Source organism: Aegilops tauschii, chromosome 7, assembly GCF_002575655.3.
Source record: "Aegilops tauschii subsp. strangulata cultivar AL8/78 chromosome 7, Aet v6.0, whole genome shotgun sequence".
Classification (NCBI taxonomy): domain Eukaryota; kingdom Viridiplantae; phylum Streptophyta; class Magnoliopsida; order Poales; family Poaceae; genus Aegilops; species Aegilops tauschii.
In genome coordinates, this window is record NC_053041.3 from 534852382 (window position 1) to 534868318 (window position 15937).

General features: G+C 49.9%; 1 protein-coding gene across 2 annotated transcripts; it reads right to left on the reverse strand.

Moving 5' to 3' along the window:
* Positions 1–3881, reverse strand: LOC109758871 (uncharacterized). 2 transcript variants are annotated; one of them, XM_020317732.4, is made up of 3 exons: positions 3528–3881; positions 634–2092; positions 1–506 (listed from the first exon to the last, which is right to left on the reverse strand). In XM_020317732.4, the coding sequence occupies exons 2-3, from the start codon at positions 1985–1987 to the stop codon at positions 178–180; spliced, it is 1683 nt and encodes a 560-aa protein (XP_020173321.1). In that variant the 5' UTR covers positions 1988–2092; positions 3528–3881; the 3' UTR covers positions 1–177. The 2 variants fall into 2 exon arrangements, with proteins under 2 accessions (XP_020173321.1, XP_020173320.1); XM_020317731.4 differs by having other exon boundaries at positions 634–2101; positions 3528–3871.
* Positions 3882–15937: the final 12056 nt, after the last annotated feature.

Sequence of the window (15937 nt, forward strand, 5' to 3'; positions counted from 1 at the left end):
TCAAGGAAACATGTCGGTGACACTAATTTTGGGGATGCCGAGAAGGTATACATTTGGTCCATATGTTCTCTGCTGCCACGGCTCTGATGGCTGAATGTAAAGGAAAAAAAAGCATTCTGTCACAACATTTGTGCCCACACGGCACTGATGAAAGTTCAAGGAAAAAAATTGCTATGTCTATGTGTTCGATGATCCGATTACGATATGCTGTTGGTGCCGCGGATACAGGAACCAGTCGCTCCCCAGCTTCCTGCCAGGTTTACCACACTGATCCCCCGAAAGACCGCCTATGAGTGGTGCAGCGCTGGCGAAACGCCTGTTGTAGTGGACGTACTCCAGCCCACGGTACAGCCCTTCGAGATCAGCTCCCCTCGTCTCATGCGCCTCCTCCGATACCTGACTGCTGATGTTGTATCTTTTAGCGCCAAAGCATGTTTGGCGTAAGACCCGAGTGGCAAAGCTCTGCAGCTCAGGCGTGCCTGTCCCATGCGCCGACCACCAAACAACTGCAGTTGAAGAAATGGTCAGAACTCAGAACTTAATTCCCTTATTTTAATACAAATGAAGCATGGATTTTTTCGTATTCTACAAGTCAAAGTGGAAAGAAGTACGAGGGAATAGGCTCTACTTTACCTTGTGGTGTCCCCACTATTTGCTGAATTGCTGAATCTGAACCAAAAGAACCTGATCTTCCTTTATATACTTCAATTTGTGCTTTCAGTCTCCCTGGATCATAATGTCCTTTTGCAATTGCGGTTGTGCAGGCCTCAATACGACCGCTGAGCTCAGGATCATCACAGGAAGGATCTTTGTAAAAGACCCTTGGGTTTAGCATATGACCAGCAGCATGGAGTGGGGTATGCAAGTAACCATACCATATCTCATCAACCCAATGCAAAATATCACCATATTTATCTCCAAGATTGTGCACTATGTCTTTTGCACTTGCCATGGTGTCATACAAGATACCCATTGGACAGTCCTCAGATTCTAGTTTAAGCAACACATCGATAAATGGTTTTGTAATCTTCAAAACATCAGCAGCAGCACACCAAAATGCATCATCTGTCTTTACTATGCCACAGATATGCCTGAACAAACTTGTAGTAGTAGAGAAACCAGAGGAAATCCAATCAAGTGGGTTAAACATTCTAGTAGACCGATCAGAGGAAACCCATTCAGGTGAGCTAAACATCTCAACTAGATTTTCTCTCATAGAAACTAACCTATCTAATGTGATGAACTCTGCAACAGATTTGAAACAAGAATTGCTCAGGATCTCACCGTCATCAATATACCGCCCTACCAGTTCATATGCCAGCACATTGCCATATATAAACCTTGTTATTTCCTTTGCCTTCCTTAGAACCTCACTGACGTGATCAAATGCTGCAATTTTCTCAAGCAGAAGGTTGATGCAAAAGTCAGCACACAGTGGGACGAAGAATGAATGGTCATGTTCCTTCTGCACATAATGCCATGCCATTTGCATATGTGGTGACGCATCATTTCTGATAACTTGAACTATGTTGCGGGCACCAACATCATCAACCACACGAGAAAACACTGAAACTAGCTCATCCATGTCCTCGAGGATTCCAGAGACATCGATCGATCTGAGGAAATACATACCTTTGCTGCAATGCACCAAAACACTTATGAAGCTTTTTGTACCACATCGGCTCTTCCAACTATCCATAATTATACTGCAACCACTTTTTTTCCATTCTTGCTTGAGTTGCATTGCCCGGTGCTGAGTTTCTTTTAGTTCCTCCCGTAGCATGGATTCATATGTAGGAATTTCAACATCCCTATTGTGAACAGTTTGAAGCATCTCCTTGAAAGATGTCAAGTAGACAAAACGAGGCCCAAGTCCAACTTCAAAGATGAAATTGCGTATTGCTTTTTCTGCCCAAGAATCGAACTGAACATCTGCCTCCATTAAGGGTTTCGATTGTTCAAGCTGTGACGCAGAAGACATGTCCATAGAGGAACTCAAGTGAACTCACTCCCCAGAAGATGTTTTCGGTCTCTTGTTCATCGCACAAGGATTTTAATAGTGCAGGCAAGTGCCTTCTAAAGTCTGACCTCCCTGCAATAACTAACAATTTATTATTCCTGCACTCATGTATCCAAAGTGTTATTCTCACAAATTACTATTTATTATTCCTGCACTCATGTATCCAAAGTGTTATTCTCACAAATTACTGGAGCACATTTACCAATAGCTGACAGATAAAGACATGAACTTTCATGAATAAAAAGTTTATTGTCGCCATGGGCAACAAAACTTTTCGCAACAATATGATGGATGAACAGTAATATATGGCAAGCCATTTTTGAAGGGTTGCCCATCTTCACCCTGCCACTTTAAAAAAGCACGTAGTTGAACTGATAGATGGACATAATTCTTCCAATATAAGTAAAACGATGACAATTTTGGTAAATATCGACCGAGCAATTCAGTATTATTTACAGACTAGTGATACTCTATAATGGAAAATGACTACATCTTGACATTTCTACATTGGCGGTAGGCTCTTGAATTCACTAAAGGGAATGGGTAACCATGCTGGTGCTAGGTCTCAAACCGGAGTCAACCAGGAAATTCAACAGCCCTTGTACCATTAGGCCATTATCTTGTCCACCTCAACTCTAGTTTCTACGGTGATAATATCCCTGCAAAACTAGCCACCCGCAGCAGAATTACCTTTTTGGTGCAAAAGTTAGTTCCCACAAAACCATATCAGGTTTGTATCTGTGTCCTCACCCAAAAGCTCAAGCCATCCCTGTCTGCTACTGTCCCCACCACCTAAAACAAAAAGGAAAAAAAATCTCTGCTAATCACACCTAGCCATGTGATTGCTCACTCTAATGGACCCAAAAAGCAGTGTTACACGGAAACTCATGTCCGGATTTATTTCGCCAAACTGGAAACCCCAAATCTGTGTAGCATATTTGCACGTGCCCGATTTATTTTGCCAAATCAGGCACCCGAATCGGAGTCGGATCCGGGGACTTTATTTTGCGGAATCAGACAGCCGAATCCGAGTCGGATTCGGGTACTTGTGTCCGTGTCAGAGAATTACTTATAGCACGAGAGAATAACCAAAAACACCACTAATCAAAGCCAAAAGCTGCAAAAATATCACTAGTTAAGACCAAAGCGCCAAAATACCACTCAGTTCAGTTTTCCATGCCAAAATACCACTAGTGTCAAACGGAGACTAACACGTTCCAAGAAAGACACATATATGCCCCTTGCATGTCTCCTTCAGTTCCAGAGCAGAGGGTACAGCAATGCATCGTTTGCAGGATCGGGATTGATAACCCCAACTTCAATGCAACTAGCAATCAAGCACGCGAATTTGTGAGTCAGAAAGACAACTGCCAGAAGAAAAGCTCTGCAAGCACCGGAACGGATAACAACGGGAGCAGTAATTGAGTACAATGGTGGATTACTAGCCAGTAGCCACAGCTCGGGTAAGTAATACAGATCAGCGTACGGGAAAGGGGAGGGGCAGCACCTCGACGCGCGCCTCGCCGGGTACTCGGCCAGCGGAGTAGGGGCACGCGTGCCGGAGCGGTTGAAGTCGATGTCGAGGGGACAGGGGCGCGGCGCGGTCGGAGGAGCAGCGGCGTGGCGCGGTCGGCGGAGATGGATGCGCCGGCGGTCGACTACGGGGTCGCGGGGGCGAGCCGGGACAGGGGCGCGGCACGGTCGGCAGAGAAGGGCCGCGGCGCGGTCAGTGGACCAGGGGTGCTAGAGGGGGAGGGGAGCAGTCGGGAGGAACGAGCGCCGCCATGGCCTGTCAGCGAGATCAGGAGCGAGCTCGGTCGGGTCGGGTCGGGCTGGGGATAGTTTTTTTTTTCTTTTTTTCTTTCGGGAAGGATCGGGGATAGGTTGAAATAGGGGGAGTTCCCAAAATGGTGTGGCTAAAGTTTCCTCCCGCCACCCGTTTCTTATTTTGCGAAAAGCTTACCTTCTGCCGGCCGATCGCACGCGCCGGTCCGATCTATGTTTTATCAGACGGTCGAGAGCACTCCCGCGTCCCCTGGAGGCGCGTCCGTTTCTTGCAACTCGCCTCTTATTTCGGGACAACCATTCCTGCAACTGGATAAAAGAGGGGGTTTCATCCCACAGCAGCATGGGCTCATGTGGCTGGGAGTGTGAGCGGCTGGATTTGGGAGGGCGGGACACGGCGGCGCAAGGTGTTGGGCGATCGGGGCTTATCCAACGCGGTGGCGTCGATGACTGGCTCGGGATTGGCGGTGTCCGGCGACGACTCAAACAGGTACGAAATAGAGATCCCTTCCCCCATTTTTCTGGCCGATGTGGCGATGGTGGTGCTCCCTACTATTTCTCCTCTGCGCCATCCTGCCGCTACGCCGGCGTCTACGCGGCGTTTTTTGCGGTGGCGCTTCCTATTGCGGTGATGATTTGGTAGTGTCGTATGAGAGACGAAGTTTTGTTTCAGAGAAGTAGTACAAGAGGGGAAGTTGTGTTTCAGAGAGAAGGGTGAGCGACAGAGCGTGTTGCAGGGTTTCTGAATTTTTGCACATGGGTAGCCATAGTGTTGCGGAAACTTCAATTTAGCTACTGCACGCCGGCGGCGGGCTGATTTTGGGATGGGTTGGCGGCGGCGCCGCGTGATGAGGACATGTACCTAGGGTAGGGTCACAGGCCTGACCTAAATACCTTCCCAAGGACATCACTCTAAAGCCAGAAGCATTCGAGGGGTACCATCACCCACTCGACCAGAAACATTTCCACTCGGAGGAATCAAGATCACTCGACCGTAACAAGAAACACTCGACGGACAGAAGACCTAAAGTCACTCTACACAGCAACGGTCGAGCATTAACTCCTAAACTTAATAGCCATTTATAACACTTTATTATGGACGTTGCTAGTAACGCCCCCCTCTTGATGTACCTTAAATCCCTTGTAACGTGGGCTGGCCGGGATGCTGACGCACTCTATATAAGCCACCCCCCTCCACATGCACAAGGGTTCGCACCCCCTGTAACACACACGCATATAATCCAGTCGACCGCCTCCGGGCTCCGAGACGTAGGGCTGTTACTTCCTCCGAGAAGGGCCTGAACTCGTAAAACTCGTGCGTACAGCTTCTCCATAGCTAGGATCTTGCCTCTACATCCCTACCCCCCATTCTACTGTCAGACTTAGAACCACGACAGTTGGCGCCCACCTTGGGGCCGGTGTCTTAGCGACTTGTTGGAGAAGTTGCAATTTTTCCGATCCCCATCAGCATGGTTTCAGGCGGAGGATTGGCCGAGGGCCGCGAGATCCGTCTCGGCGCGCTCGTGTTCGTCACCGACGACTCCGCTTGGCTCCAAGAAGCTCCACTCGATGTCGAGGCGCTCCCCGTCCGCGGGGCAACGCACTTTCGCACGTGCGTCCGCGGCGTCCTCCTGCGGCAGCCGTCGACCCAGTATCGGTCGGCTCCGGTGGCGTCTTCACTCCCTGCTGCCCGCTGGCACAAGCGTTCCGGTTGGTCGAGGCTCCAGCGGTGGGTGAGGCACGCGGTGGCTCGCCAGTCGGCCACCCCCCAAGTCGCGGCAATCGAGCCCGACGAAATTCTCTACGGCCTGTTCGACTGGCTCCGTTGAGACCGCATCCGAGTGCGACAGCAGTGACCCCGCGGCAGAAGTCCTGATGGTCAACGGACCGCGCAGTCCTCATGGCTTCCCCCGCGACGACGGTGGTGATGGCGGAGGCGATCCGTCGCGTGTCCACGAGGAGTACCGCCCCGAGCCCCTCTCTTCGCAGCAGAGGGAAGAGCTTCGCCGCCGTAACATGGATGCACTTCACACTCCTATTGTTGGAGAAACCCCCGAGGCCCAGGCCTTGGAGGAGGTGCGCCTGGCCAACTTGGCTGAGCGCACTCGACTGGAGAATCTCCAGCACGCACTCGACGAGTGTGCTCGGCAGCGAGTTCCTGAATCCAGTCGACGACAACTTTTCCGCCTCCAACCCAGGTATATCGAACTCCGATCCAGAATCTCACAACTGCTGCCCGAATAGCAGAGTCGATTCAGCCTTCCCAATCGAAGGCTGGTAGGGGTTTGATGCAGATCCGGGCTTTGCTCCGGGCGGCGGGGGAGCAGAACACAACAGTGTCACAGTCTCGGAATAGGATTCATAGTAGATCTGTAATGGCAGACACAGTTCAGTCGGCTCACAGCCCAAGATCACCTCCAAGGCGTGAGGGACGTGGAGATCGACAGGATCAGTACAGAAACCGTGAGCAGTATGATCGTCGTCGAGTACCCACGCCTCCCCCAAGGAGTGGGTCATACGCGCCTCAGCAACACGATGACAGACGCCCTCACAGTGGTGGGCGAAGGATTCCAGTCGACCCTCGGGAGCCGGGCTTTGACGCGAGATCCATTCTCGTTCAAGGTCTGGTTGATAGGAACAGAGCACACAGAGATGGCCACGATAGAGATTACCCGACCGGCAGCAGGGTGCATGTTTCAGGTCCCGAGTGTTTCAGCAAAGCCATCAGAGCAGCAGTGATTCCTCCCAACTTCAGGTTGGCGACTGGAGTCAGCAAGTTCACTGGTGAGTCCAAGCCTGACACTTGGCTTGAGGACTACCGAGTGGCTGTGCAGATTGGTGGTGGCAATGATGAAGTGGCCATGAAGCACCTTCCTCTGATGTTAGAGGGCTCGACCAGAGCGTGGTTGAATCAGTTAGCACCTGGCAGTATTTATAGCTGGGAAGAGCTTGCCCGAGTGTTTGTCAGAACATTTGAAGGTACATGCAAACGGCCAGCAGGGCTAACAGAGCTACAGTCTTGTGTGCAGAAGTCGAGTGAAACTTTGAGAGATTATATCCAGAGATGGATCATGTTGCACCACACGGTGGAGAATGTGTCTGATCACCAAGCAGTTTGTGCCTTCAAGGAAGGCATCAAGTATTGAGAATTGAATCTTAAGTTCGGTCGGACCGGAGATATGTCTCTGAGTCGAATGATGGAAATTTCCACCAAGTATGCTAATGGTGAAGAGGAGGATCAGCTCCGGAGTGGCAAGCACAAAACAGTCGCCCACGAAACCGGGGGAGGGAACTCCAGTCGGAAGCAGAAGCGTAAAGCCGAGCCAGCTGCTCCCGGAGAAGCCTTAGCCGTGACTCAAGGAAAGTTCAAGGGGAAGCCCAAAGGGCCATGGAACCCCAAGAAAGTAAAAGATCAAGATGGAAATGATGTGTTGGATTTACCATGCCACATTCACACCAAAAAGGATGAGGAGGGTAATCTCATTTATCCGAAACATACCACTCGACAATGTCGGTTCCTAATCCAGCAGTTCCGAGAGAAACAGCCCAAAGAAAACGAGAAAGAATCAGACAAAGTTGAGGATAAGGAAGAGGACGATGATGGTTACCCCCACATCAATTCCACTCTGATGATTTTTGCTGATGTTGAGAGCAAGAGTCGACTGAAAGTCATCAACAGAGAAGTGAACATGGTCGCTCCGGCGACGCCCAGTTATTTGAAGTGGTCCCAGACCGCCATTACATTCGACCAGTCTGATCACCCGACACACATAGCCACCCCTGGGAGGCAAGCGTTGGTGGTCGACCCAGTCGTCGAAGGCACTCGGTTGACTAAGGTTCTGATGGATGGTGGTAGTGGCCTGAATATACTGTATACGGAGACCTTGAAAGGAATGGGCATTCCGATGTCCAGACTCAGTGAAAGCAATATGAGTTTCCATGGGGTTATTCCTGGCAAGAAGGCTGAGTCACTCGGCCAGATCGCCCTCGATGTGGTTTTCGGTGATTCCAAGAATTACCGCAAAGAAAAGTTGACGTTTGAAGTCGTCGATTTCCAGAGTGCTTATCATGCTATTCTGGGCAGGCCGGCTTATGCACGTTTCATGGCTCGACCATGTTACGTTTACCTCAAATTGAAGATGCCTGGTCCTAAAGGAGTGATAACTATCACTGGCAATCGGAAGAAGGCAGAAGAGTGCTTCCATAAGGGCCGATGCGCAAATGGCAATAGTGGAATTGCAGGAGTATCAAAAAAATGCATATCCGAGTGATTTGTTGCGAGCTAAGAAGCCTGCCACGGATTCAGCATTTCAGTTGTCTGGTGAAACAAAGCCGATTCATATTCACCCGACCGATCCCAATGCTGCTCCGACTCACATTTGGACAACACTCGACTCCAAATAGGAAGAAGCGCTCATCCAGTTCCTCCGTGAGAACTGGGACATCTTTGCATGGAAACCTTCTGACATGCCAGGTGTTCCCAGGGGGCTGGCTGAGCACCGTTTGCGAGTCGACCCAAAAGTGAAACCAGTCAAAGAACATCTTCGACGGTCCGCCGTACAGAAGAGAAAAGCAATCGGTGAAGAAGTGGCTCAGCTCCTAGTAGCTAAGTTTATCCGAGAGATTTACCACTCCGAGTGGCTAGCCAATGTTGTCATGGTCCCCAAGAAGGACGCCTCACTTCGCATGTGCATTGACTTCAAGCATATCAATCGGGCCTGCCCGAAAGATCACTTTCCTCTCCCCCGCATCGATCAAATAGTCGACTCGACTGCAGGGTGTAAGCGCTTGTCCTTTTTGGACGCTTATTCCGGGTATCATCCGATCCGACTGTATGGACCCGATGAGATAAAAACAGCTTTCATCACTCCATTTGGGTGCTTCTGTTATGTCACCATGCCATTCGGCCTGAAGAATGCTGGAGCCACATTCATGAGGATGATTCAGAAGTGTTTACTCACTCAAATCAGTCGGAATGTGGAAGCATACATGGATGACATTGTGGTCAAGTCACGTAAAGGTTCCGACCTGTTGGCTGACCTTGCTGAAACTTTTGCCAACCTCAGAAGGTATGATATCAAGCTTAATCCATCAAAGTGCACATTCGGAGTTCCGGGCAGAAAATTACTCGGCTTCCTCGTTTTCGAACGGGGGATCGACGCTAACCCAGAGAAAGTTGGTGCCATTGTCTGAATGAAACGCCTTGTGCGTGTGCACGATGTCCAGAAGCTTACAGGTTGTTTGGCCGCCTTAAGTCGATTCATTTCTCGCCTCGGTGAAAAGGCATTGCCTCTTTACCGACTGATGAAGAAGTCTGATAAGTTCGAGTGGACTCCTGAAGCTGATGCAGCATTTGCAGAGCTCAAAGCCCTGCTTTCCACCCAGCCGGTGCTTGCTGCCCCAATTAGCAAAGAGCCTTTACTGCTTTACATTGTAGCCACTGGACAAGTCGTTAGTGCAGTACTTACGGTCGAGCGGGAAGAAGAAGGAAAAGCCTGTAAAGTTCAGCGCCCAGTATACTATGTTTCTGAAGTTTTGACTCCATCAAAGCAAAGATATCCACATTATCAGAAGCTTGTTTATGGGATTTATATGACCATGAAGAAGGTTGCACATTATTTTTCTGACCACTCCATTATAGTCGTCAGCGACGCTCCATTATCAGAGATTCTGAACAACAGAGATGCAACCGGTCGAGTGGCAAAGTGGGCGATTGAACTCCTTCCCTTGGATATTAAGTTTGAGGCAAAGAAAGCTATCAAGTCCCAAGCAATAGCAGATTTCCTCGCCGAGTGGATCGAACAGCAATTGCCGACTCAAGTCCACTCGAAACACTGGACCATGTTCTTTGATGGTTCCAAGATGCTGACTAGTTCCGGTGCTGGGGTGGTACTGGTATCCCCCCGAGGAGACAAGCTCAGATATGTTCTCCAGATTCACTTTGATTCCTCCAATAACGAAGCGGAATATGAAGCACTCTTATATGGGTTACGTATGGCCATCTCGCTCGGCGTCCGTCGCCTCATGGTCTACGGTGACTCAGATTTGGTAGTCAATCAAGTGATAAAGGAGTGGGATGTCAGAAGCCCAGCTATGACTGGTTACTGCAATGCGGTGAGGAAGTTGGAAAACAAGTTTGAGGGGTTAAAGCTCCATCATATACCCCGACTGAAAAATCAAGCAGCCGATGATTTGGCAAAGATAGGCTCCAAGAGGGAAGCCATTCCCAGCAACGTGTTTTTGGAACACATTCATACACCTTAAGTTCAAGAAGATCCTTTCACTGAAGAGCCCCCGCAGCCTAAGAGTGCCACAGATCCGACTGAAGTCAAAGTCCCAGCCGTGGTCGACCTGATCGTGGAGGTTTTGGTCATCACTCCCGACTGGACAGTGCCATACATTGTGTATATCCTTAGGAAGGAACTCCCAGAGGATGAAGAAGAGGCTCGATAGATCGTCCATCGATCCAAAGCCTTTACTGTGATAAGAGGACAACTGTTCAGGGAAAGCGTAACCGGAGTCAGCCAGAAATGCATAACACCAGAAGAAGGTCGAGTGATCCTGAACGACATCCACTCGGGGACCTGTGGTCACCATGCGTCCTCTCGGACCATTGTGGTCAAAGCATACCGAGCTGGATTTTATTGGCCACGAGCAAATGAAATGGCGAAAGATATAGTCGACAAATGTGAAGGCTGCCAGTTTTACTCCAATATGTCCCACAAGCCTGCGTCAGCCCTGAAGACTATTCCACTCGTCTGGCCCTTTGCTGTTTGGGGATTGGATATGGTTGGACCCCTGAGGACTGGTAGGAGCGGCTTCACTCATGTGCTTGTAGCAGTCGACAAGTTTACCAAATGGATTGAAGCCAAGCCTATCAAGAATTTTGAAGCCAGTACTGCCGTCAGCTTCATCAGAGAATTGACATTCAGATATGGAGTTCCGCACAGCATCATCACCGACAACGGGTCGAACTTCGATTCTGATGAGTTCAGAGCCTTCTGTGCTTCCCAAGGCACACGAGTCGACTATGCTTCAGTCGCCCGCCCCCAGTCGAATGGACAAGCAGAAAGAGCAAATGGCTTGATTCTCAAAGGACTGAAACCCCGACTGATGCGTGATCTCAAGCACGCAGCAGGCGCCTGGGTCAATGAACTTCCATCAGTTCTTTGGGGATTGAGGACAACTCCCAATCGATCGACTGGCCGAACTCCATTCTTCTTGGTTTATGGAGCTGAAGCTGTTCTACCGAGTGACTTGCTTCACAATGAACCCCGAGTCGAGCTCTTCTCTGAAGATGAAGCAGAACAGGCCCGGCAGGACGCAGTCGATCTCCTAGAGGAGGAAAGAGAGATGGCCTTAATCCGGTCGACCATTTATCAGCAAGACTTGCGTCGATTCCATGCCAGAAACGTGAGGGGCCGAGCCTTTCAAGAGGGAGACTTGGTTCTTCGAGTGGATTAGCAGAAACCACACAAGCTTGCCCCTGCTTGGGAAGGTCCCTTCATTGTCACCAGAGTTCTCCACAATGGAGCATACCATCTTTACAATGTCGAGCATCAGAAAGACGAGCCACGGGCTTGGAACGCGGAGCTGCTCCGCCCCTTTTATACTTAAGTACTCATTCGGATGAGATGTAATAAGAAATACCTTTGTAGTTTGTTTATCAAAGACAAGAGCTTTACAGTCTTCCTAAATGGTTGTTGTTGCTTTTGTTTGCGTCTGAAATCCCCCAGTGGGTGACTTTGCCGCGAATCCGTTTCGCCTAAAGTTTGAAAAATCCTACCGAGTGATGAGCAAGCCTCTCACTCGGGGGCTTAGCCGCGAATCCGTTTCGCCTAAGTTTGAAAAATCCTACCAAGTGATGAGCAAGCCTCTCACTCGGGGGCTTAGCCGCGAATCCGTTTCGCCTAAGTTTGAAAAATCCTACCGAGTGGTGAGCAACCCTCCCACTCGGGGGCTTAGCTGCAGTCCAGTACTCGCCTAAGTTTGTAAAATCCTACCGAGTGGTGAGCAACCCTCCCACTCGGGGGCTTAGCTATAGTCCAGTACTCGCCTAAGTTTGTAAAATCCTACCGAGTGGTGAGCAACCCTCCCACTCGGGGGCTTAGCTGCAGTCCAGTGCTCGCCTAAGTTTGAAAAATCCTATCGAGTGGTGAGCAACCCTCCCACTCGGGGGCTTAGCTGCAGTCTAGTACTCGCCTAAGTTCGAAGTCCATCCCCATCCGCAAGGACGACGAGGTGCAGGTCGACTGCAACTTTCTCCTTCGGAGCTGCGCCACAAGTACAACGTGCGCTCCACCCTTATCTGCAAGGACGATGAGGTGCGGGTCGACTGGACCATCAACCTCAGAGCTGCATCTCAAGCACAAATATTATTACGTGTGAAGAACAAATTCCACTCGAAGACAAATACACGCATATTCAGAGATAAATCAAGTTCAGATAAATCCTAAAGTTCAAGACCACGGATCAAAGTACTCGGGCATTCAGCCCGAAGGAGTTTAACGGTTACAAAATCACTCGGCATTCCAAGGCAAATTTAAGGCAGAGCATAAAAGTTTGTTCACTCCGCAGGAGGAGGGCTGGCAGGCTCGACGAATTCGTCCAGGTCAATCCCATCAGCAATCCGAGTGGCGGCAGCAATTAAAGTCTCCATGAAGGACTGGAAGTCGTGCCTCTTGGTGTTAGCAACTTTAATCGCCGCTAGCTTCTCTTCCCGAGCTTCTCGACAGTGGACGCGAACCAGAGATAGAGCCACATCAGCGCCGCACCGGGCAGAAGACTTCTTCCATTCTTGAATTCGACTGGGAGCTTCATTGAGCTGAGCCATCATAGACTCGAGGTCATTCTGAAGTGTTGCCATGGGCCAGAGAGATGTGTCAATCCGCGACATCGCGACTTTCAGTCGGGCGAGATAATCGACAACACCAGTGATGCGGGATTCCAGTCGGAGCACGTTCATGGCAGCTTCATCCTTCACTGGAGAGTTGATGGGGTCCAAGCTTGGTTCAATTCGCCCGGTCTCTTCCTCGAAGTCCCGGCAAAACTCTGCATACACAACTCAAGGGTAAGCCAATGATCATATGTCGAGTCGACAAGAACAAACCAGTCGGATCAAAGGAAACACCTTCAAGCATGACGAACAACTTCTTAGCAAGGCTTCCCAGATAATTCTCCAGATCGTTCCTCCTGCGGGCAATACCTTCCATCTTCTCATTCAGATTTTCCTTGTCCTTCTTTAGGCGAGTCGCTTCCTTATTGGCTTCGTCAAGGGCAGTTTTCAGCCTGGAGTTTTCTTCCTCCAATTTACCAATTGAAGCCAACTTCTGTTCAGCGAGCGCAGTTTTCTCATCAGCTTTTTTCTGCGCGGCCGCCAGATCTTGATCCTTTTTCACTAGAGCTTGGTTTAGTTTCTCTGAAAGAAATAATGTTGGATTCAGAAAAAGCAGAATGAAATCCGGTTCTGGGAAAACTCAGTCGACAGGTCTTCTTTACCAGCGGCGTCATCCTTGGCCTTCTGCAGTTCTGTCTTGGCCAGCTCCAGATCGAGGTTGAGCTGAATCTGCTGCTTCTCCATGTCAGCAAAACGAGCTCCAAGATCACAAGATTTCTGCAACCAAAGAACAGGTCAGTCGACTGGTGAAAAGATTGGTTATTTCGGAGAGGTAAAAGGATAAAGCCAACAAATTCTAAGAATACTGCCGAATCAAACATCCAACAGTAGTCTCAGGGACTACACCCAGTGGGTGCACTTAGCGTGCCCCCACTGGTTCAGTTTACACTCGACAAGGCCTGTCCAGCACGAGTGCAAAAAAAACAGAGTCTTCAGACCATAGTCGACTGCCAGCAGTACACCCAGTGGGTGCACTCAGCGTGCCCCCACTGGTTCAAAGTTCCACTCGACATGGCCCGACCAGACCGAGTGAAGAAATTCAAATTCTGATGCTCAGACCATAGTCGACTGCCCGCAGTCAATTATGGTCTCGGGGACTACACCCAATGGGTGCACTCAGCGTGCCCCCACTGGTCAAAAGATTCAATCGACAACAACATTATCAGCTCAAAGTGCGAATCTGTTCAGTGACAAATCAAAACACCCAGTGGGTGTACAGATGCAAGGCGCAGACAGATGCAAAGATTCTTGGAAAGAAAGTTTTCAGGTACCATATCCTAACAGGACAAGCCAGAAGAGTCAGTCGACGATCTACTAACCTGGACGTTGCTCTGGAGAGCGGAGCTGGCATCATAAGCAGCTTGGCTGGCTTCCCGCACCATCTTCATCTTCTCCATCATAATGCCCGCCTGGCGTATAGCCTCTTTTGCAGCACCCACTTGGTCCTCTGGGACGTGATGTGTAGCAAAAAGTGAAGGTGGATCGGTGGGAGTCTGTGCAGCTGACGAGGAAGGCCGAGAACTCGACAGCGGTATGGCGAAGGAGACGGAAGTCCGATTGGCATCGCCGGTGTCCTGAATTACCGGTTCTGCCACCGGTGTCGATTGAAGCGTCTTGCCAGCGGACGTTTTCCTGTTTCTTCTCCCCAAGGGCCTCTGTGGCTCGTCCTTGTCGTCGTCGGGGAGGTCAATGACGTTGACGGCTGTAAAAAGATCAGTCGCCAAAGTTTCATCACCCGATTGGATATATCGCAGTTCAATCGACAAATCGAAGACAAAATCACGAGGATTGTACCCGGATTGGAGGTCACCGCATCTTCCATTTCCTCATCCTCGTTCTTATAAGCAGAGGTCCCAAAGGTAGCGGCACTGCCAGTTTCAAGATTCATTCGGTCAAACCAAGGGAAAAATAAACAGCTCAGAACGTCGAGTAAAAGCGAAAGAAGAACACTCACGCAGAAGCAACAGGAACGTCAATTTTGATTCTCGGCAGCGCCTTCCGAGTCTTCTGCACTACAACCTTGGACTGCTTTGGAGCTTTTGTTGGTGCCGGAGAGGACGTCCAAGGACGCTTTGACGACTGCCCGGTCTGAATGGTCGCCTTGTCACGGGCGCTCGCCGGGTCATGAGTAAGTTTGGATCGCCTTTCCCTGCGGGGAGGAGAGTCGACCTCTTCTTCGTCACTCGGGTCGTCGCTCTCCTCGTTCCCCTCTCCGTCGGAATGCCACTCGCCGCTTTCACGTCCGCTTGCCTCCCCCTCCGGGTCCTGCTCCTGAAGAAAACAAGCAAGACAAAGTCAGTCGGTGAAGCATAAACAGTTGCATCTTAAATCAAGATGACACTCGGTAATTCAGAATCGGGCCTTGTCTGGTTCATAGGATTGGTCAAGTGGAGGGATTCTCCTGGCTCCTCTGGGGTTGTCCTTGTTGCCAGTGATACTCCTCAACCACTTCTCCACCGTATCCTCATCGACTTCTTCTGGGTGCACCCGAGTGGAATCTTCAATGCCCGAATACATCCACATCGGATGGTCGCGGGCTTGAACTGGCTGAATGCGTCGTCTGAGGAAGACTTCCAGCAGATCCATTCCAGTTACACCCTCACGGATGAGATAGACCACTCGCTCAACCAGCACTTTCACCTCCGCTTTCTCCCCTGAAGTCACTTTCAAGGCGGAGGGCTTCTCTACTGTAACGCCCACGATGCGGCTATATCTCCCACGTGTCGAGGCACGACTTAGAGGCATAACCGCATTGTGGTTTTGTCGCAAGAAGGGTCATCTTCACACAATCCCATGTAATGAACAAGAATGGGATAAAGAGTTGGCTTACAATCGCCACTTCACGCAATACATAAATAAATTCATACATCATTCAAGATACACACATAGGTCCGACTACGGAACCAAAAGAAAAGAAGACAACCCAACTGCTAGATCCCTGATCGTTCCAACTGGGCTCCACTACTGATCAACCAGAAAAGAACAACACAACGAACAAGATCTTCATCGAGCTCCCACTTGAGCTCAGTAGCGTCATCTGCACTGGTCTCATCGGCACCTGCAACTGTTTGGGAAGTATCTGTGAGTCACAAGGACTCAGCAATCTCACACCCGCGAGATCAAGACTATTTAAGCTAGGAAAGGATGGGGTAATGAGGTGGAGATGCAGCAAGCACTAGCATACATGGTGGCTAACATACGCAAATAAGAGCGAGAAGAGAAGCAACGGAATGGTC

Coding starts and splice junctions, on each gene's coding strand:
- LOC109758871 (XM_020317732.4), bottom strand. CDS start 1,987: ATGGACATGTCTTCTGCGTCACAGCTTGAACAATCGAAACCCTTAATG. Junction 507..633: donor AATAGTGGGGACACCACAAG/GTAAAGTAGAGC, acceptor CTTCAACTGCAG/TTGTTTGGTGGTCGGCGCAT.